Here is a 21,725-nt window from a genome sequence, read left to right on the forward strand (position 1 = left end):
TCGTCAAAAAAGCTGTGGGAGGTCTTGTTTTTTGCGGGATGGGTTGTAGTTTTTATTGGTACCATTTTGGGGTAAATGCAACTTTTTGATCACTTTTTATTCTATATCTTGGGAGGGGTGGTGACCAAAAAATAGCGATGCTGACAGTTTTCCGTTTATTTTGTTTCCGGCGTTCACCGTGCGGAAAAATTAACATTATAGTTTCATAGTTTGGGTCGTTACGAACGCGGCGATACCAAATATGTGTACTTTTTTTTAACATTTTCATTTTTTCCCTATAATAAATGACTTATTATAGGAAAACAAAACCTTTTATTTTTACACTTTTATAAAACATTTTTATTAACTTTTTTTTTACTTTTTACACTTTCTACCTGCAGCTCTGATCGCTGCTAGAATACATTACACTACCTAGGTAGTGTAACGTATTCCAACTGTCAGTGTGACGTCACAGTCACTCTGACAGTTGGTCTACGAGGATCAGCAGAGGCTGATCCTCATAGGCTGACATACATGGCAGACCCGGGGGCCGTTGTCTGGCCCCCGGGTGCCTTCACAAGCATCAGAAGCCACCACGATTGCATGGGGGCTGCTGATGTGCTACAAACCCGCTACATGCGGAGATCGCAATCGAGCCCCACATGTAACGGGTTAATTGCCGAAATCAGCGGCGATGAGCCGTTGATCGGCAACACTGGAGAGTGTCAGCTGTCGGGGACAGCTGATCTCCAAGTTCCCGATGCACACTGTCGCCGACAGTGTGCATCGGGAATGACACAGTGACTTCCTGTCACTCTGACAGGAAGCCTATTAGGACCAGCCGAAGGTTGGTCCTGATGGGCTTCCGTCCATGGCAGACCCGGAAGCCATTGTTTGGCTTCCGTTTGCCATACTAACTATCGGCAGACCCCGCGATTTCGGACGGGGGTCTGCCGATATGCTAGAAACCCCTAAAATTCAGCGATTGCACCCGATCGCCGAATTTAAGGGGTTAATTCGCCGAAATCAGCGGCAAAGGACCGCTGGCCGGCAAAAGGGGAGTGTCAGCTGTCGGCAACAGCTGACCTCCCGGTTCCCGGTGCACACTGTCGCCGACAGTGTGCACCGGGAAAAACTCAGTAACTATACGTCCTCGTGCGGGAAGTAACCTCCCGCAACGATGGACAGTTACGTCCTGGTGCGGGTAGGGGTTAACACATGCTGTGTTACTTAAGTGGATTAAAATGTAATTTCTGCAAAAGAAAATTAATTGGTATATTTCACCTCCACTTTGCTTTAAGGAGGCTCTGTCACTAGTTTAGTAATTCCCTATCACCTAGCTGATCTAATAGGCGCTGCCACACTCACACTGATAATGCTAGTGAAAATTGTGTCCCAAAACATTTATTATTTTAAAAGTTATGAACTTTTTTCTAAATATGTAAATGAGCCTATACTTTACACCAGTGATTCTACTGAGGTGGAGCTACCTTACAGCTTCTGACGCTGTCCTATCAGCATGAAGCTGCTTCACACAGTGTGAGAGACTGAGGCTGAAGGGAAGGGGGATCAATTAAAACAGCCAGATCTCGGACTGTGTGCCAACTAGAACAGCGTTTCTGGTGTTATATGAAAGATGAGATTCTAGCTCTGAAACAACCGGAGATATCACCAGTTGAATACACAGTCAGGAATGAAAGCTGTATACTATACGATCAGCTGTGTTGCTGGGCAGGGAAGGGGGAGAAGCTATATGACGATTAGACAGCGTCTAACAGAAAAGATTACACTGCCCAGAGTGAAAAGAACGAGTAACCTCCTATTTGGCTATTATAGCCAAATTAGCATATTTAGAAAAATGCTCAGAACTTTGCAAATAATAAACGTTTTTGAAAATAAATGACACTGTAGCATACCCCCCAACTTTCAAGTATCACAAAGAGGGACACTTTTTTTTCTTTTAAGCCACGCCTCTAATCCCACCCAATCCCTGCCCATACACACCCGATTCAGCCCACACAGTATCATGCTCCCATAGTGCCTCCCACACAGTATAATACCAAATAGCTGCCCCCACACCGTATAATGCCCTCTAGCTGCCACCATATAGTATAATGCCCCCATAGCTGCCACTATACAGCATACTGCCCCATAGATGCACCCATACAGTATAATGCTCACACATATTCTCCCATGCAGTATAATGCCCATACAGATGCCCCCCCATAGCTTCCAACATACAGTATAATGCCCCCTTAGCTGCCCCTTGTGCCAGTGCCCTTGTAGATAGTGACACAGTGCCCATGTAGATAGTGCCCATGTACATAGCGCCACATAGCGTCCCCTGTATATAGTCTCCGCTATGAACTAATTCTGAAGCAGGGAGCTGATGGTTCCCTGCTTCAGAATTAGTTTGACAGTGGGACATACCCCCGGCCGCCCGGGACAGCGGGACACCACCCGGAATCCGGGACTGTCCCGCTAAATCCGAGACGATTGGGAGGTATGCTGTAGTTATCAGCAGTAAAGCACGAATTAGATTAGTTAGGAGATAATGAATTAATAAACTAGTGACAGATCGTCTTTAATTCCTGTGAAACACCTAAAGGGTTAAAAAAAACTTACTAAATGTTATTTTGATTATGTTGAGGGTGCAGTTTTTAAAATTGGATGATTTATGAGGGGTTTCTAATATATAGGACCCTCAAAGCCACTTCAAAACGGAACTGGTGCACAAAAAAATGTTTTGTTGAATATTTGAAAAGCCGCTTGTAAATGTATGAGCCTTATAACATCGTAAAAAATAAAATTAACAAAAATATATGCCTTCACAAAGAAGACATATGGTAAAAAGACATGTCAAATATTAAAAAAGGGTCTGCGCCCTGAAGGCCAAACTAGGCTCAGCCCTGACGGAGTTAATATTTATTTAAAGTCAGATTTCAACAGCTTACTTTTCCATTTGACACTTTTATTCCCATTTAATATTCATTTGTCTTTTGTTTTCATGTTTCCACTGTACACAGGTTTTGACATATTGTATTATCATTAATCATTTAATATATTGTGACTTTATGACGTCTCTAGTTTGTAGCATATTTAGGGCATGGCCAGACGTGGCGTATTTCTGCAGACACTGTCCGCATCAATGCCGCACATAATCTGCGTTGCAGATTCTGTTGCGGCTTTGCCTAAAATGTGCAGTAAATTGATGCGTATTCAGGTGAAGAATACATCCTGCTGTCTTTTAAAACATTTCATCTCAGTCTGGCTATAGACCTCGAAACACATAGGTCCAGCCAGAATGAAGAAATATCCTGTTTGTAAAACCAATACGCAACGCAACAAACATAACATCTGCGGATTTCATTGCAGAATTTTGAATCTCCATTGAAGTCAATGGAGAAATTCCGCAATAAGTCCGCAACAAGTCCGCAACAGCCAGTGTATGTTGCGGAAACCAAATTCCGCACCGCAACCTATGGTCCGCAGCGGAGTTTTCCGCCACGTGTGCACGAACCTAACTAAAAAGGTGTGGAAACCAATGGAGAAAATGTCCGCTGCAGATTTCCGCAGCGGACTGGCCGCAGCGGAATTCCAGAGCAATTCCGCCACGTCTGGCCATGCCCTTATTATGGTAATACCTGTTAAATATAGAATATCGATACATAACCCCATTTTGAAAACTATGATATATACTTCAGCCAATTACTTTGGGGGGGGGGGGGGGTTATTTAGACTGGCATTTCATGTGCCAATGTTAGGGCTTATTCAGACGAACGTATAATACGTCCATGCAACGCGCGTGATTTTCACGTGCCTCGCACGGACCTATGTTAGTCAATGGGGCCATTCAGACTGTCCGTTATTTTCACGCAGCGTATGTCTGCTGCGTAAAACTCACGACATGTCCTATCTTTGGCCATTTTTCGCGCATCACGCACGCATTGAAGTCAATGGGTGCGTGAAAACCGCGCACGGCACACGGACGCACTTCTGCGCGCTACAGCAGTCAAAACTATGAATGAAAACAGAAAAGCACCACGTGCTTTTCTGTTTACAAATATACAGAGTGTCATAATGATGGCGGCTGCGCGAAAATCACGCAGCCACGCACCATATGGTGATGACACACGAAGCTGTTATGGACCTTTTGCGCGTGCAAAACGCCACATTTTTTGCTCGTGCAAAACGCACACGCTCGTGTGAATCCGGCCTTAATATAAAGAAAGTTTGAGTAAAAAGGCACATGCCTCAGTAAATTTGCAGCATCTCTGGCCGTCCGTGTGCTGATCTAGATTTGTCGTCCACATGTGGTCCCGCATGTGGTACCACCCCTTCTGCTTAGCTCCACTCGCTTTTTAGAAAAGTTAAAATCATTTCCTCCCTTTATGTCTTTATATTTTATTAACCAGAATTCCCTTTTAACCTCCATTGTTCTCAAAAGATAACAGGGTAATAAACCCTTCTGTTTTGCAGAACTGTGTGATGTGGTAGCAACGATCTAAAATTCATAAACAGCTCAATAATTATTTGGGGTTCAGCTGACACAAGAAAACTGGTCACAGTCCATTAATGAATGATCACATTAGATAATGTGTCATACATGACAAAGTAGTTAACAGGGCTCGATTCAGCAGTAGGCAACTGCCTAGGGTTAAAATCAGAAGAGGGACAAAAAAAAATGCTCTGCCTTTACATTTCTTTGTGAAATTGGACACAAATCAAGCTGCTGCTGTAGGTGCCAGGGTGCCATGGGCACTTCCCTTTAGTGCGACAGGGGGCAATTAAATAAATGGTTGTCCACTCGACAGCTATCATACTAAACTTCAGGGACCAAGGGGGGACACATTCTAATAACCCTGACTTGGGAACCAAGAGAGGTTGTCCCACCCCTAATAATTAGTATTATTATTTTACTGCCTTTACTGTATATATCCGTTTACGCTTACAGCTCACAACCACAAACTGCACCGGCATGCGGTTTTACTGCAAAACGCTACTGTTTCCAAATTGGTTGTTAATGGCAAAGTCATGGCATGTTGCCATGTTTTTGGGCCACGCGTTGGCCGCCATGTGTGAACTCTATGTGAACCCTTGAAATGTACGCTATATGCTTTAATGCAATGATGGCACTTATTTTCTAACATACATATGTATTCACATAATTTCCAGAAAACAGTTGTAGATTTGGGTGTGGTTCCGTTTTGCTGTTTAAATCCCTGCAGCTGTGGGACACTTATGATAAAATAGCCTCACCCTGTGATCAGTCGCTGAGTCAGTAGTATGGGGCACCATTCCAGGGTATCGTACTACAAGAGAGACCCTGGCATGAGATTTGCAGCAGCAGGAATTTCCTTGCAAAATTGTTTAAAAGCCTAAAAATGTCTGTTTTCTCTTGTGATAATTCTAAGTTATTTTACATATTTGCACCGGGCTAGGAGCAAATGCTTCTTATATTAACGATGGAGCTATATAGACTAGAATGGGATTTATTTATTTTTTAGCCACATCTTACAACCGGAGCAATAATCAGGACATGTTGGGGACTTATTGACCTTGTGTCGATACGAAGTACTTAGGCCCCCTGCACATGCAGATTTTTTTGGAGAAATTTCTGTAACTGAAAATCAGCTCCATTTATCTGGGGTAGTTTCTGCAGCAAGAACAAGTAGTTCACATTGACCACGTGAGTGCTGCTCCATTATTTATTTTTTCATTGAATACATTCGTGGACGAGATAGGTCATAGGGAAGCGTGCCGGTGCCACACACCATTTTGCTTTACCGTTGGAGTGCTGTTCCCCCGTACTTTTTCTGATACACCCCCGGTCTTATCATTGGTTTAGTCTGATGCTCTCTCCCTCCCAACAGTCAGTGCATGCAGGAATAGTGTCAAAATCTTCACAAATCTCATGCTCTATTCCTCTAGTTCCCTATGAAGTATACGCATCTGTGCAAAAGGCACCTATTGAGTCTAACCCACTGAATTTGGGAAGTAGAGAAACAGAGAGGACCCTCAATGAGGATTTTTAGACTGATCCTACCGATTGTGCAGCAACAATTTCTCGGAGGACCCGCTGCAATATCTAAAGTATGGAGACGAATTCAGTTATAAAATATATATTTTTAAATGTATTATATATATATATATATATATATATATATATTCACAGTCTAAGAATTAAACGGGTTGTCTCATGATAAACTCTAGGAAAACATTGGACTTCTTTGTCTCTACTTGTTTGTTTCCATTATTATAGCCAATGGCCGTCCATTCAACCTTCAGAAATAGTCGACAGCAGACAAAGTGCCACGGTGCTATACTGGAGCTACTGCCACTTCCGTCTAGCGATTGGCGAAGTAACAGCACCAATCGGACACAGGTGGTAAATCATAGCGATTTGCCACCAATGTCTATGATGAGACAACTTCTTTAATGTTCACAGTTTGTCTTACCTTCTTTTAATTTAAATTTTTAATAAAGTATACTTTAAATGACTTATTATTAAGAATGTCACAATATAATGTTGGAAGACTTGTAGATACATACATGAGACATTAAAGTGTACCTCTAGTGATATCAATATTTAATATATGTGCAGAAAATGACAAGGCTTTTCTTAATGCGCTCGGTAAGGTCAGAGCTAGATTGGTTTAATATGATTTGTCCCCCCACAGAGTTTAAAGTTAAAATTCCAGAGGCACACGCAGTTCCTGGGGGAGCTATGTGCTTACATCTGACAATGATAGAATCTGTATTCATTTATAAGATGAACGCACCCATGGCACCTCCATTATTCCATTATTTAATGTAATAGATGAATAGGGGAAACAGAGCTCTGTAAACAACAAATGGAGCTCTACTTAGGATAGGTCATCAATATAATATTGTCATGGGTCCAACTCCAGGCACCCCCAATGATCAGCTAACTAAAGGGGCCGTGTCATTTGTCGATGCGGCCTTTTCCCAGTTTATAGGCAGAGCGCTGAACACTTCCGTAGCGGCTGTGCCAGGGAATGCAATCCGGTCCCATTCGAGTGAATGGGACTGAGCTGCAATCCCAAGCACAGCCACTACGGAAGTGTACGGCGCTGTGCCTGGTAAACACTAAAGAGGCCGCGGCAAGGCAAGCTGCAGCTGCTTGAGTCAGCTGATTGGTGGGGGGTGCCTGGATTAGTATCCCCACCTATCTTATATCGATCACCTATTTACGGTGTTTACTGTGCGGGTAAATAATGTTATATTGTAATAGTTCAGACTTTTACAGGCGCAGTCATACCATTTATGTTTATTTTTTTTTATTTTTTTTACAATGCTTTAGGGGGGCAATGGGAAAAGGTTTTTTTTTCAACTTTGAATTATTTTTTTGGTACATAAAAAAATACTTTTTTTTTTTCACATTTTCTTCTTTCTTTATTAGTCACCCTAGGGGACTTAAACCAGCGATCATTGAATCACTTGCACAATATACTGCAGTACTAATATATTGTAGCATATCATGTTTCTGACAGGATTCTATTAAGCCCTGCTGGTGGCAGGGCTTAATGGGAGTAGATAGAAGGCAGACCTGGGGGCCTTCATAACAACCATCGGCACCCCACAATCGCATCGTCTGTCTAACAGCACAAATGCCGCAGTCGTTATTGACCGCAGCATCTCAGGGGTTAAAGGAGCAGGATCCCGCTCGTTACTGTAAGGGTATGTTCACACGGCAGCGTCCGTAACGGCTGAAATTACGGGGCTGTTTTCAGGAGAAAACAGCACCGTAATTTCAGCCGTAATGGCATGTTGAGGAGCTATTTCGCTGCGTCCATTACGGACGTAAATGGAGCTGTTTTTCCATGGAGGCAATGGAAAACGGCTCCATTTACGTCTGAAGAATTGACAGGCACTTCTTTGACGCAGGTGTCTTTTTTACGCCCCGCCTTTTGACAGCGGGGCATAAAAAAAATGACCCTGTGCACAGAACATCGTAAGATCCATTCTAATGAATGGGCAGATGTTTGCCAACGCTATTGAGGCGCATTTTCGGACGTAAAGAGAGGCGTAAAACGCCCGAATTACGTCCGTAAATAAGCCGTGTGAACATACCCTAAAGTGTCGGCTGTATTATAGCCGACACCCGCGTAGTGTGGAGTGGGCTCAGCCCGAGAGCCCGCTCCATACACCTCCTTGCCGGCTATGACGTAAGTATACAGTACGTCAAATGTTGGGAAGGGGTTAAATATAAACCAGCAGGCGTATATTTTTTTGCCTCTCAGACAGTGCACAATTAGGCAAACGTATGAAAAACATGCGCTTTTGAATACATTTGGCACAAATTTCCAAAAGGAAACCAAGCATTACGTTTAATAAGCAAAAGGCCACAAATGATAGCACTTTACAGTATGTTCACATGCTGTTTCATGGTTATGTCACTGTTGTCATTTGCCACAGCGGATACATGTGCCATTGTAGCCAAGGGAAATTTAAAAAAATCTTATTCACATAATAGATAGATACCTTTTATTTTTTACACTTCGGATTTTACTTGTAAAAGTAGTAAAATTTAGAAAAAACTATATATATTTGGTATCGCCGTAATCGTATTGACCCACAGAATAAAGTTAACATGTTGTTTTAATTGCACAGTGAATTCCGTAAAAACGACGCACAAAAAACAATGGAGGAATTGCTGTTTATTTCATTTTCTACCCCACAAATAATATTTTTCCCATTTCCTAGTTCGTTATATGGCACAATAAATGGTGCTATGAAAAACTACAACTCGTCCCACAAAAATGAAGCCCTCATAGAATTATATCGACGGAAAAATAAAAATGTTATGGCTTTTGGAAGGTGGGGAGGAAAAAACGAAAATATGAAAAAGGGCTGCGGTGGGAAGGGGTTAAGGCCCCATGCACCTGACCATAAAACCGCGGGCCGTACCACGGTCTGCGGTTTTACGGACCCATCCGGTTCTATTGGCCGCAGACACCTTTCCGTAGCGCTACGGATGGCTGTCCGTGCCGTAGAACCGTGCCGGGATTTATGAAGCATGTCCTATTTTTTATATGTTGCGGGCCGTGCGCCCATGTGGGCACATTGGCGCCCATGTGCGCCAATGTGGGCTATCGCCAGCGTCTGGCCGTGCCCGCAATTGTGGGCTGTGATTGCGGGCACAGCCGTGTGCATGGGGCCTTAGAGTGTAAAACAACATCTGAGGAACAGGTAGTACTTTAGTTTAGCTGCCCACGATAAAAAGATGAAATGGGACACAGACACACAGATTATTAGGATTATATCATCAAGTGTGTTTTCAATTTGTTGGTTCAGCTGAAAAATAGATTCTCGTGTTTCACTTGAGATTGTTTTTATGGAGTTTTTACATAAAAGTGGTCCCAACCTGATTAATGGCCATTTTGTTGTGTCCACATCAGATGTCATTGCTTCCCATTCATCACAAAGCAGTATTAATACTTTGCAGGAAACCATTATCCCCAATGTTTTTAGGGTATTTTTGCATGGTCCTTGGTTCCATATTTATACCTAGATACAGGTTACATCCATACACAATATAAATATGTATTGATGGAATCATTTCTTTAAAACCTAGGTAAGTCTATGAGGAATGAGTCACGCTGGAGAACATATGGACAAGATATGCACATACAGTATTACTGGGAATGACCTTGTCACCTACAGGATGGCCTTTATTACATTTATTAAAACCAGTCCACCTGGATCAAAAAGGATTTTCCAGACAATGTGTTGATGATTGGAAAAAGCTCATAATGAAGAACATCCAGTGGAATCAATGATCTAGTATTTATTAGCACATCTGCTCTAGAAAAAAGAAAGAATGTGGGCAGAACCCTGCAAAAAAAATAATAATCATAGATGCAGCACGAGCGTTAGGTTGGTCAGATCTATAAGTTAGACAGACTACCTGCGACTTGTGAAATGCCAACTGACTTTTGACATCATATCATATGGTGAATTATCCCAACATTGTTCCTGTGTACCGAAAAGTGGACTCCTGGGATAAGTCTATCATTTTGCGCCTTACACTATTTATTATGTACATCTGCTCTAGAACCTTTCTAGGACCTGCTGCCAGCTTGGAGTGAGAAGTTCTTCATTACTAAAGATTCATGTGCGGAGATGTATAAAGAATATGCTCCACGTAACAATAATCTGTACATATAGAGATGATATTGGCCAACTCTGGGGTAGTTTGTGACTTAGCATGCAGAATGGGGGACTTACCTTGATGGCAGGCAGATAACACAGAGACAGCAGCAAGAAGGACTATGTCAGAAGCCATGTTATAGTAGGGAAAGAGTGAGGTAGAATGCAAGGGGGAGCAGACTCTCAGCAATTTAAGGTCCACCCACCACTTCCGTACCATACATTAACTCCTTGTCTGCTAGAATGCACAATATGTTGCAAATGCTAAAGTTTCCTGGCAGACATGGTAATAAAATTTAGTAGGTAATTTCCCCCAGTTGTGAAAAATAGTCTAGTTGAGATAACTTGCAGTAACAATTTTTTTTGTGTTTTGAATGTGTGGAAAGCATAATTTTTGTTCTATGGTGAATGCTAATAGTATAATATCTATCCGAAAGAAAATGGCAATAAAAAATAAATACATTATAGCTTTATATCAATTATATGACATATAGTAAAAGAAGCTGCTTTTTTAGTTACATAGTAAAACTTCAAGCACTCGACTGTATTACGGATCTGTATTGTAAGGATCTGTTATATGGCACCCATAGAAATCTATGCTCCTATACCGTAGTTCTGTGTGCCTCTGATTTATTACGATGGCGTAAGAGGGTGGTAAGCGTGCCCGGGACATGTGACACTTTCTGTATCATGCTATACAATAAAGTTTGTACTTTCATTTTCGTTTGTTGTGTTGTTAACTATTTCATTTCGGATACACAGAAACTGATTTGAAGATGAAATTTTTCCCGAATATTATTGCATTTTGTTTTACATTCAACGAGTATATTGTCATTTTAGTTTTTATTTACCAGGGGCCAATGTGGCAGCTCCATGATGTTGGAGTAATGTGTGGACGCAGTACTAGGCATGCACGTTGCCTCAAGAGCAGGAGAGGCTTTACCTTCATACGGGCTGTGACTGGTGCCAAAGGGTGGAGGTGGTTGAATCATTGAAAGAGCAAAAGCTGCTGTGAACAGTGTGACGCAAACTGAAGGTCCAGCGTATTGGAGTTAGTCGCTGGTGGTGGAGCGGAAAGAACTGCCAGGCAAGGCAGAAACTACCAGAATACGTGAATAGTCCACCCACCATAGAGACTGTGAGTACCAGAGCTACGATTCGTGGTTGCAGTATTGCAGGTGACCGACTGCTTTTAGAAAAGGGTTTCCTCCACTCCGCAGTAAAAGCCAAGAGCAGAGCCGTCACAGTGGCCCGTGTTCCAAGTTTAAAATGCTTATAGCCGTAAACCATTATGCTGTACTTACCTCCTTCTGAGAACCACCACATGTTTGTACCTCTCTGGTGAAACCATTCCGCATAAGTGCATTGACTTTCAACCATTACTAGTTTGTGCCGCTTGAAAGTAAATTGTTTTGCCATCTTTTCTGCAATCTGTGTCTGTCTTTACTCCGTAGCCAATCCTCTGCGGGGCTGTATAGTTCCACACCACTTGCTTTACCTCTGGTTCGATCTCTTCACCATGGTACACAGTATTTTTCTTTCACTCATTCATACCGATCGAATAAAGAGGCATGTTCCATCGCAAGCTGTATTACGTTATTATTCTTCCCTAGAAGCAATACTGTATACTTTAAAGTGAGAATACAGTACTGTATTATAACAGATAGAGTGCCTACAGCTCCATAATATGGAAATGTATGAACTCTAAGTACAGACTGTACAGATAGGTTTGTTATGTGCAAGCATCCTAACTTAAAAGGGTTGTATGCCTGGGAAAATCCCTGCTTGTTAGGGTCCCTCGACAATAAGCAGATCATAGAGTGTCCCCCTGCTGGGACCCCCAGCGATCAGCTGTAATCTGTGGGGAAACCTGGCAGTAAAGTGTTTTATTTACCTGCAGCGCTACCACAGGGGAAGTTAAGCATTACACAGTGCTCATTCCAATTAAAAGGTTGTCTGTGTAATGAAGAATAGGACAGGTTATCCAAGGTAAACAATTGTAACTGCTCTCCATGATAAAGATCCTGAACAGAGGATTATTAACTTTGAATTCCATAATAGGGTATATGAAAAAAGCTTTTAGAAGGTTTTGTTCACATCAAGTTAGAGCCTTCCATTGGAGGAATATGTCAGGAATATATCCCAACATATACCTCCAAAAGATGGCTTTAACATATATACCACTGTATATATACTGCATACAGTAGCATATGTTGCCTATAGGTTCCATTGTAAAAAAAAAAAAAAGTATACTTCTCAATATAAGTTTTCTTACTGGATGCCTCTGTATGGAATGCGCTATTCACAGACCTATGCCAAAAGGAAACTCTTTTGGTAAACGTAGGTGTCAATAGGGACCTATGAATATATTCAGTATATGCGCTGGGAGCCGTTCTGACGCATATGCAAACGTAATTGTAATGATGGGGGTAAGGAAACAGACAAGTGAGCCCTAATCTACCCGCCACTCAGTCCCTGCCTACTTGCAACGACCCGCCCTAGGCGACGGGGTACAACTGGGCGACGGTCCCTACGCTCAATAAGTGCCCGACAGACAAACAGACAAGGGTACACAGAAGCAAGGGAAAAGGGGCAGTTGCCCATGGCAACACCGTGAGCAACAAGAGTGGTGAACGAGCCGAGTCAAACCAGGAGTGTACGAGGTACCAAACACAGAGCAGGAGAGTAGTCAGTAAGCCAGGGTCAATATGAAGGAGGGTCAAATGATTCAAGAAGCTGCAGCAGGGCCAGGAAACAAAACGAGAAGAATCACAAGCAAGGAGGAACAGGAAAGGCAGGTATAAATAGACAGAGGGCGGGAGCTAGCTCCGTCTGGCCAGGCTGTGATAGGCTCTCCCACTCCTAAGCTTGCCATCCTGAGTGGTGGAAGATGGAGTCAGTCTCACAGACATAGAAGCAGGTGCAGACTGATTACCTATGGGCGTGGATACAGAAGCTGTGTCTGGCAGATCCTTAACAGTACCCCCCCCCCTTTTATGAGGGGCCACCGGACCCTTTCTAGATGGACCTGGTTTATTGGGGAAACGAAGGTGGAACCTCCTGACCAATACCCCAGCGTGAACATCCCGGGCGGGTACCCAAGTCCTCCCCTCAGGCCCGTATCCTCTCCAATGGACCAGGTACTGGAGGGAGCCTTTGACCATCTTGCTGTCCACAATCTTGGCCACCTCGAATTCTACCCCCTCAGGGAAGCCAAGGACGGGGAGCAGCGTTTAAGGAGGGAGGCATGAAACACGTCGTGTACTCGAAAAGATGGGGGCAACTCCAGTCGGAAGGAGACAGGATTGAGGACTTCAATGACCTTGTACGGCCCTATAAACCGGGGAGCAAACTTCTTGGACGGGACTTTAAGGCGCAAGTTCTTTGACGATAGCCACACCAGATCCCCGACCATAAACAAGGGGTTAGCAGAACGTCTTCTATCTGCTTGAGTTTTTTGTATGCTCTGGGACGCCTCTAGATTCTTCTGAACCTGGGCCCAGACTGTGCACAGTTCCCGATGAACGACCTCTACCTCGGGATTGTTGGAACTACCAGGTGAAACGGAGGAGAACCGTGGATTAAACCCAAAATTACAGAAAAAGGGGGAGACCCCTGACGAGTTACTGACCCGGTTATTAAGGGAAAATTCGGCGAGGGGAATGAATGAGACCCAATCATATTGACAGTCAGAGATAAAACACCTTAAATATTGTTCTAGAGACTGATTAGTCCTCTCCGTTTGGCCATTAGTTTCAGGATGGAAGGCAGAGGAGGACAGATCAATCTCCAACTTTTTACAGAAGGCTCTCCAAAACAAAGAAACAAATTGTACCCCTCTGTCAGAAACAATATTGACAGGGACCCCATGGAGACGCAGGATGTGTTTGACAAACAAGGTAGCTAACGTCTTAGCATTGGGTAGTTTTTTGAGAGGCACAAAGTGGCACATCTTACTGAAGCGGTCTACTACAACCCACACCACCGACTTGCCTTGAGATGGAGGCAAATCGGTGATAAAATCCATGGAGATATGGGTCCAAGGTGACTGGGGAATGGGCAAAGAACGTAGTAAGCCCGCTGGTCGGGACCTGGGAGTCTTGGACCTAGCACAAACCTCACAAGCGGCGACGTAGGTCTTAACGTCTTTAGGCAACCCAGGCCACCAATAGTTTCTGGCAATGAGGTGCTTGGTACCCAGGATGCCTGGATGACCAGATAGTGCGGAGTCATGATTTTCCCTAAGTACCCTTAGCCGGAATTGCAGGGGAACAAACAGCTTGTTCTCAGGAAGGTTCCCGGGAGCTAAACCTTGATCAGCAGCAATTTCGGAGACTAAATCAGAATCAATAGAGGAAATGATTATACCTGGAGGCAAAATACAAGCAGGATCTTCCTCCGAAGGAGGGCTGGCCATGAAGCTACGTGACAGTGCATCAGCCTTAATATTTTTAGACCCAGCCCTATAGGTAACCCAAAAATTTAATCTGGTAAAAAATAACGCCCATCGAGCTTGTCTCGGGTTTAGCCTCCAGGCAGATTCTAGGAAAACCAGATTCTTGTGGTCGGTAAGGACCGTTACCTGGTGCCTAGCCCCCTCCAGGAAGTGGCGCCACTCTTCAAATGCCCATTTAATGGCTAAGGGTTTGCGGTTGCCAATATCATAGTTACTCTCAGTGGGCGAAAACTTCCTGGAGAAGTAGGCACAGGGACGGAGATGGGTGAGGGACCTTGTACCCTGGGACAAGACAGCCCCCACTCCCACCTCGTACGCGTCAACCTCCACGAAAAATGGCTCCATTTGGTTGGGCTGAACCAACACCGGGGCCGATATAAAGCACTTCTTAAAGAGGTACATCGACTTACCTGCAAACGCCGATGCTGCTGCAGAATCAACTGTAGCCTCTGGTGCCGATGTGTCCTCGCTCGTCCGACACGATGCAGGACCTGTGAGTGACGACACAGTGTGATCTCTCGAGAACACGGCTGTGTCTGCACTGCCAGAAGCTGGGCGTTCTGAAGAGAAGTGGATGATACTTCTCGTCAGAACGCCCAGCTAGTAAAAGTAGTAAAAACGCCCCGATGTACGCACATAATACACGCCCACTTGGACTTTTACTTTAAACACGCCCACTTGGACTTTTGCAAGCCTCATTTGCATAAATACAAAAATGGTCATAACTTGGCCAAAAATGCTCGTTTTTAAAAAATAAAAACGTTACTGTAATCTCCATTGCAGCGCCTATCTGCTGCAATAGCAGATAGGGGTTGCAAAATCTGGTGACAGAGCCTCTTTAAGGACCTCAAAAGTCTGGACAGCCTCAGGAGACCAGCGGAGGAGATCAGCACCCTTGCAAGTGAGGTCCGTAAGAGGCTTAGCGATGACCGAGAAGTTAGCAATAAATCTCCTGTAATAATTAGCTAACCCCAAGAAGCACTGTAACGCCTTCAGGGAGGCAGGTTGGACCCATTCCGCCACAGCCTGGACCTTGGCGGGGTCCATGCGGAATTCATGAGGAGTGAGGATTTGACCCAAAAATGGTATCTCCTGCACCCCAAACACACATTTTTCGGTCTTCGCAAACAGTTTGTTTTCCCGAAGGACCTGGAGCACCTTCCTGACAAGCTCAATATGGGAGGACCAGTCCTTGGAAAACACAAGTATGTCATCAAGGTACACTACAAGAAATAACCCCAGGTAATCTCTTAAAATCTAATTTATGAAATTCTGGAAGACCGCGGGAGCATTACACAACCCAAAGGGCATGACGAGGTATTCGAAATGACCTTCGGGCGTGTTAAACGCAGTCTTCCACTCATCCCCCTCTTTGATGCAGATAAGGTTATACGCACCCTGTAGATCAAACTTAGAGAACCATTGGGCCCCTGAACCTGATTAAAGAGATCAGGAATCAAAGGAAGGGGATACTGGTTCCTTACAGTGACCTTATTCAAGTTACGGTAGTCAATGCATGGCCTAAGACCACCATCCTTCTTCCCTACGAAGAAGAAGCCAGCACCTACCGGAGAAGTAGAGGGGCGAATGTAACCCTTGGCCAGGCATTCCTGGATATACTCTCTCATGGCTTCACGTTCGGGACAAGAGAGATTAAATATCCTACCCTTAGGGAGCTTAGCTCCTGGTACCAAATCGATAGCGCAATCGTATTCTGTATGAGGAGGTAACACTTCGGAGGCCTCCTTAGAGAAAACATCAGCGAAGTCCTGAACAAACTCAGACAGAACCGATAAAAACAAGGGGACATATACAAAACCACCGAAAAAGGCCATACTTACAAATGGACACAGCCAGGTCAGAAACGCTGATGAAGGAGTGAGCAGGTGCTTTAAATAATAATAGCCACTCCCACTGGTCTTGAGGGGAGTGGTGTGTGGTGCATGGGATGTGTAGTAAGAAATAATAAATGAATAGTGTGTGTGCAAGTGTGATACTATAAGTGAAATATAGGGGGCAGTAATGAGTGAAGTGCCTGAATAGAAATAAATGGATAATGGGGTGCCAGTGTGTGAAACATGGAGGGATAGTGTGTACATCATGAGGCACAACGTGTATAGCCAGGTAGAAGCCTATTTGTGACGCCTTGATAGTTCATAGAGCAGGCTACCCTGCTTGCTATGCCAAACAACAACACACCATGCTCTCCCAGCATCAAAGACCCGGCTGTGTCCAAGAGAAGCGAATATACGTAGTAATGAAAAATACCTGGGGCATTGGTAATCATTTTGGCCAAAAGGACGCAAGCTCGCAATCCACGACAAGGATCCCCAGACTTGCGAGTCCCTAACTCCTTAAATGGAACAGAATGTTCCTGATGTACAGACAGAACCGATAAAAACAAGGGGACATATACAAAACCACCGAAAAAGGCCATACTTACAAATGGACACAGCCAGGTCAGAAACGCTGATGAAGGAGTGAGCAGGTGCTTTAAATAATAATAGCCACTCCCACTGGTCTTGAGGGGAGTGGTGTGTGGTGCATGGGATGTGTAGTAAGAAATAATAAATGAATAGTGTGTGTGCAAGTGTGATACTATAAGTGAAATATAGGGGGCAGTAATGAGTGAAGTGCCTCAATAGAAATAAATGGATAATGGGGTGCAAGTGTGTAAAACATGGAGGGATAGTGTGTACGTCATGAGGCACAACGTGTATAGCCAGGTAGAAGCCTATTTGTGACGCCTTGATAGTTCATAGAGCGGGCTACCCTGCTTGCTATGCCAAACAACAACACACCATGCTCTCCCAGCATCAAAGACCCGGCTGTGTCCAAGAGAAGCGAATATACGTAGTAATGAAAAATACCTGGGGTATTGGTAATCATTTTGGCCAAAAGGACGCAAGCTCGCAATCCACGACAAGGATCCCCAGACTTGCGAGTCCCTAACTCCTTAAATGGAACAGAATGTTCCTGATGTACAGACAGAACCGATAAAAACAAGGGGACATATATCAGGTAGCGTGTTCACCTCCTCAGGGGGAGAAATAGAATTAACAGAAAAACATGACGTCAAGCATTCATTACCCCATTTGGTAAGATCCCCAGTATTCCAGTCAAACGTGGGATTATGCAACTGCAACCAGGGAAGGCCTAAAACCAAATCGGACGATAATCCCTGCATCAACAGTACAGAGCACTGCTCCAAATGCATGGAGCCAACAAGGAGTTCAAAAACAGGGGTATGCTGTGTAAAATAACCATTAGCAAGAGGAGTGGAGTCGATACCCACTACCGGGACAGGTTTAGGCAAATCAATCAAAGGCATAGCTAGAGACATAGCAAATTCCACAGACATGATATTAGCAGACGACTCTGAATCAACGAAAGCACTGCCGGTAGCAGACCTACCACCAAAAGAGACCTGAAAGGGAAGCAAGATTTTATTACGTTTCATATTTACGGGAAATACCTGTGCACCCAAGTGACCTCCCTGATGATCACTTAGGCGCGGAAGTTTTCCGGCTGCTTATTCTTACGCCTAGGACAGGTGTTCACTTGATGCTTGTCATTCCCACAATAGAAGCAGAGACCATTCTTCCTGCGGAACTCTCTACGTTGTTGGGGGGGCACGGAGGCCCTGAGTTGCATAGGTACCTCCGAGTCTTCCGTGGAAGAACGAAGCAACAGAACCTCCGGAGGCATCATGGGGGAGTCAGAGGAGAAAACACAAAAACGTTCACATTGTCGTTCCCTGAGACGTCGGTCAAGTCGTACCGCTAAAGCCATAACCTGGTCTAGGGAGTCAGAAGAGGGATAGCTAACTAGCAGGTCTTTCAGGGCGTTCGACAGACCCAACCTAAACTGGCACCTTAAGGCAGGGTCATTCCACTGAGAAGCTACGCACCACTTCCTAAAGTCAGAGCAATACTCCTCAACAGGTCTCTTACCCTGACGTAAGGTCACCAGCTGACTCTCGGCAAAGGCAGTCCTGTCAGTCTCGTCATAAATGAGTCCGAGAGCAGAAAAGAAAAGATCAACGGAGGAAAGTTCAGGGGCTTCAGGAGCCAAGGAGAAGGCCCATTCTTGGGGCCCTTCCTGGAGCCGGGACATAATTATACCCACCCGCTGGCTCTCAGAACCTGAGGAGTGGGGCTTTAAACGAAAATGGAGCCTACAACTCTCCCGAAAGGAGAGAAAAGTCTTCCGGTCCCCTGAGAACCGGTAAGGCAACTTGAGGTGGGGTTCAAGAGGTGAGGTGAGGGGCACTACCATGGTAGCATCAGGCTGGTTGACCCTCTGAGCCAGGGCCTGGACCTGTAGGGAGAGACCCTGCATTTGCTGAACCAGGGTCTCAAGGGGGTCCATAGTAGTGTGAGGGACCAGGGTAGAGTAGGTATATGGGCTTGTGATTATGTAATGATGGGGGTAAGGAAATAGACAAGTGAGCCCTAATCTACCCGCCACTCAGTCCCTGCCTACTTGCAACGACCCGCCCTAGGCGACGGGGTACAACTGGGCGACGGTCCCTACACTCAATAAGTGCCCGACAGACAAACAGACAAGGGTACACAGAAGCAAGGGAAAAGGGGCAGTTGCCCACGGCAACACCATGAGCAACAAGAGTGGTGAACGAGCCGAGTGAAACCAGGAGTGTACGAGGTACCAAACGCAGAGCAGGAGAGTAGTGAACAAGTCGAGTCAAACCAGGAGTGTACGAGGTACCAAACGCAGAGCAGGAGAGTAGTCAGTAAGCCAGGGTCAATATGAAGCAGGGTCAAATGGTTCAAGAAGCTGCAGCAGGGCCAGGAAACAAAACGAGAAGAATCACAAGCAAGGAGGAACAGGAAAGGCAGGTATAAATAGACAGAGGGCGGGAGCTAGCTCCGTCTGGCCAGGCTGTGATAGGCTCTTCCACTCCTAAGCCTGCCATCCCGAGTGGTGGAAGATGGAGTCAGTCTCACAGACATAGAAGCAGGTGCAGACTGATTACCTATGGGCGTGGATGCAGAAGCTGTGCCTGGCAGATCCTTAACAGTAATGTTTAAACATGTTGTGAACACAGCCTAAACCAGACAACCCCTCTAACCCTGAATTTGAAACTAATCTAAAATGAATAGGATGGGTAAGGGAGTAAGGTTGAGGCTGGGTTCACAATATGAAAATAGGGCTACAATACGTTGGCAAACATCTGCCCATTCATTTGAATGGGTTTGCCGACGTACTGTGCAAACGACCTGTAATTTACGCGTCGTCGTTTGACAGCTGTCAAACAACGACGCGTAAATTGACTGCCTCTGCAAAGAAGTGCAGGGCACTTCTTTGCAACGTAATTTAAGCCGTTCTTCATTGAACTCAATGAAGAGCAGCTCAAGATTTACGAGCGTCACAGACGCCTCGCATAATACGAGGAGGAGGAATTACGGCTGAAACGAGGGAGCTGTTTTCTCCTGAAAACAGTCTGTCATTTCAGCCGTAAAAGCCTCTCAGCGTGTGCACATACCCTGAAAGTGAATGAACTGGTTGGTTCAGCTGTTTGTCCGGTAAATACAGTGAAACATTTTTTTGGAGACCTATCCATCTGTTGGTTCTTCTTTTTCAATACACGCTAATGATCTTCCAGTCACAAGATTTAAATTCAGTATTGTCCTTAAAAAATGTATGTTTAAATTGAATCTGAGGAATGGGAGGATTACAACACATTCCTTTAGGGCTTGTGCGGCAATGGAGGCCGTCGGTCTAGGACAGAAGAATAGTGTTACTAGGTAGATGGGAATCGGGTCGATTTATATTATACATACTGTCCGTCCGAATTTATTGACAGATTCTTAATTTGTTTTTCAGGAAGGAATCAAATTGTGGATCTGTGGGCATTCTATCAATTATTAGGCTTGGGAGAGGGCCACGGTGAAGATTTACACAGAGAAATTTAATTGAATGGTTGAGCATTTAAAAGTTTTGTGGCTGAGTAAGAGGGTTTTGCATTGGAGGGAGCTTAAATTATTATTAAAATCAAAAAGATCTTGTAATATTGTAAGGCTGGGTTTACACACACTATTTACGGACGTAAATCGGGCGTTTTAGCCCCGAATTACGTCCGAAAATATGGCTCCAAAGCGGCAGCAAACATCTGCCCATTCATTTGAATGGGTTTTACGATGTTCTGTGCCGACGGTCAGCGCCTGCACTTGCCATTACGTCTGAAATGCCGTAGCTGTTTTCTCCTGAAAACAGCTCCGTAATTTCAGCCGTAACGGACGCTGCCGTGTGAACATACCCTGAGGGTATGTTCACACGGCAGCCACAGTTACGGCTGAAATTACGTAGCTGTTTTCAGGAGAAAACAGCTCCGGCATTTCAGACGTAATGGCAAGTGCAGGCGCTTTTCACTGCGTCCATTACGGACGTAATTGGAGCTTTTTTTCCATGGTGTCAATGGAAAACGGCTCCAATTACGTCCCAAGAAGTGACAGGCACTTCTTTGACGCGGGCGTCTTTTTTTACGTCGGCACAGAACATCGTAAAGCCCATTCAAATGAATGGGCAGATGTTTGCCGACGCTTTGGTGCCGTATTTTCGGACATAATTCGAGGCTAAAACGGACGTGTGAACATACCCTAAGAGTAAAAACATTGGATTAGCTTTTTGAAGTAAAAAATGTTTTAATATATTTTAACTAGTGCTTTCCAAAAATTATTTTTTCCTTTTTTTTTTAAAGATTATTCCTTGCTTAGTGCAGACTTTCCAAGAAAATATGTTTTTAAATAAAAGAAGCAAAAGTTCAATGGGCAAGATGAAATGTTCAGGGCTTTGATTGTAGGTTTTTCATTTCATCATCAGGACTTGTTCCGGAAGATTTAATTAATTTATCTGATATAGGTTTAGACCTGTTTAATTTTAATCTCCAGGAATTGATTGGGGGCCAATGCAGTTTAGTCCGCACTCGCTTGTCGGGTTTTGTTGCCAAGCTTCAGGGGCGTAGCTGGGGGGGGCAGGCGGGGCATGGGCCCTGGGCGTAACTTAGAGGGGGGCGCCAACGATCAGTGTCGGCGGCCTGCCTTCTAGGTGAGCTTCTGGCCTCAGGCGCAGGGCAAAGGAGCTAAGAACTGCCGCC

The 21,725-nt window shown here is 44.5% G+C and overlaps 1 protein-coding gene across 1 annotated transcript in view; it reads right to left on the reverse strand.

The window, feature by feature from the left end:
* Window positions 1-10,300, reverse strand: part of MGST2 (microsomal glutathione S-transferase 2) — a 29,011-nt gene extending 18,711 nt beyond the window's left edge. The window contains exon 1 of the mRNA XM_075849701.1: window positions 10,231-10,300. Within this exon, the coding sequence (XP_075705816.1) occupies window positions 10,231-10,288 (58 nt within the window). The 5' untranslated portion in view covers window positions 10,289-10,300. The remainder of the gene's footprint in view (window positions 1-10,230) is intronic.
* Window positions 10,301-21,725: the final 11,425 nt, after the last annotated feature.

Source organism: Rhinoderma darwinii, chromosome 1 (genome assembly GCF_050947455.1).
Source record: "Rhinoderma darwinii isolate aRhiDar2 chromosome 1, aRhiDar2.hap1, whole genome shotgun sequence".
Classification (NCBI taxonomy): domain Eukaryota; kingdom Metazoa; phylum Chordata; class Amphibia; order Anura; family Rhinodermatidae; genus Rhinoderma; species Rhinoderma darwinii.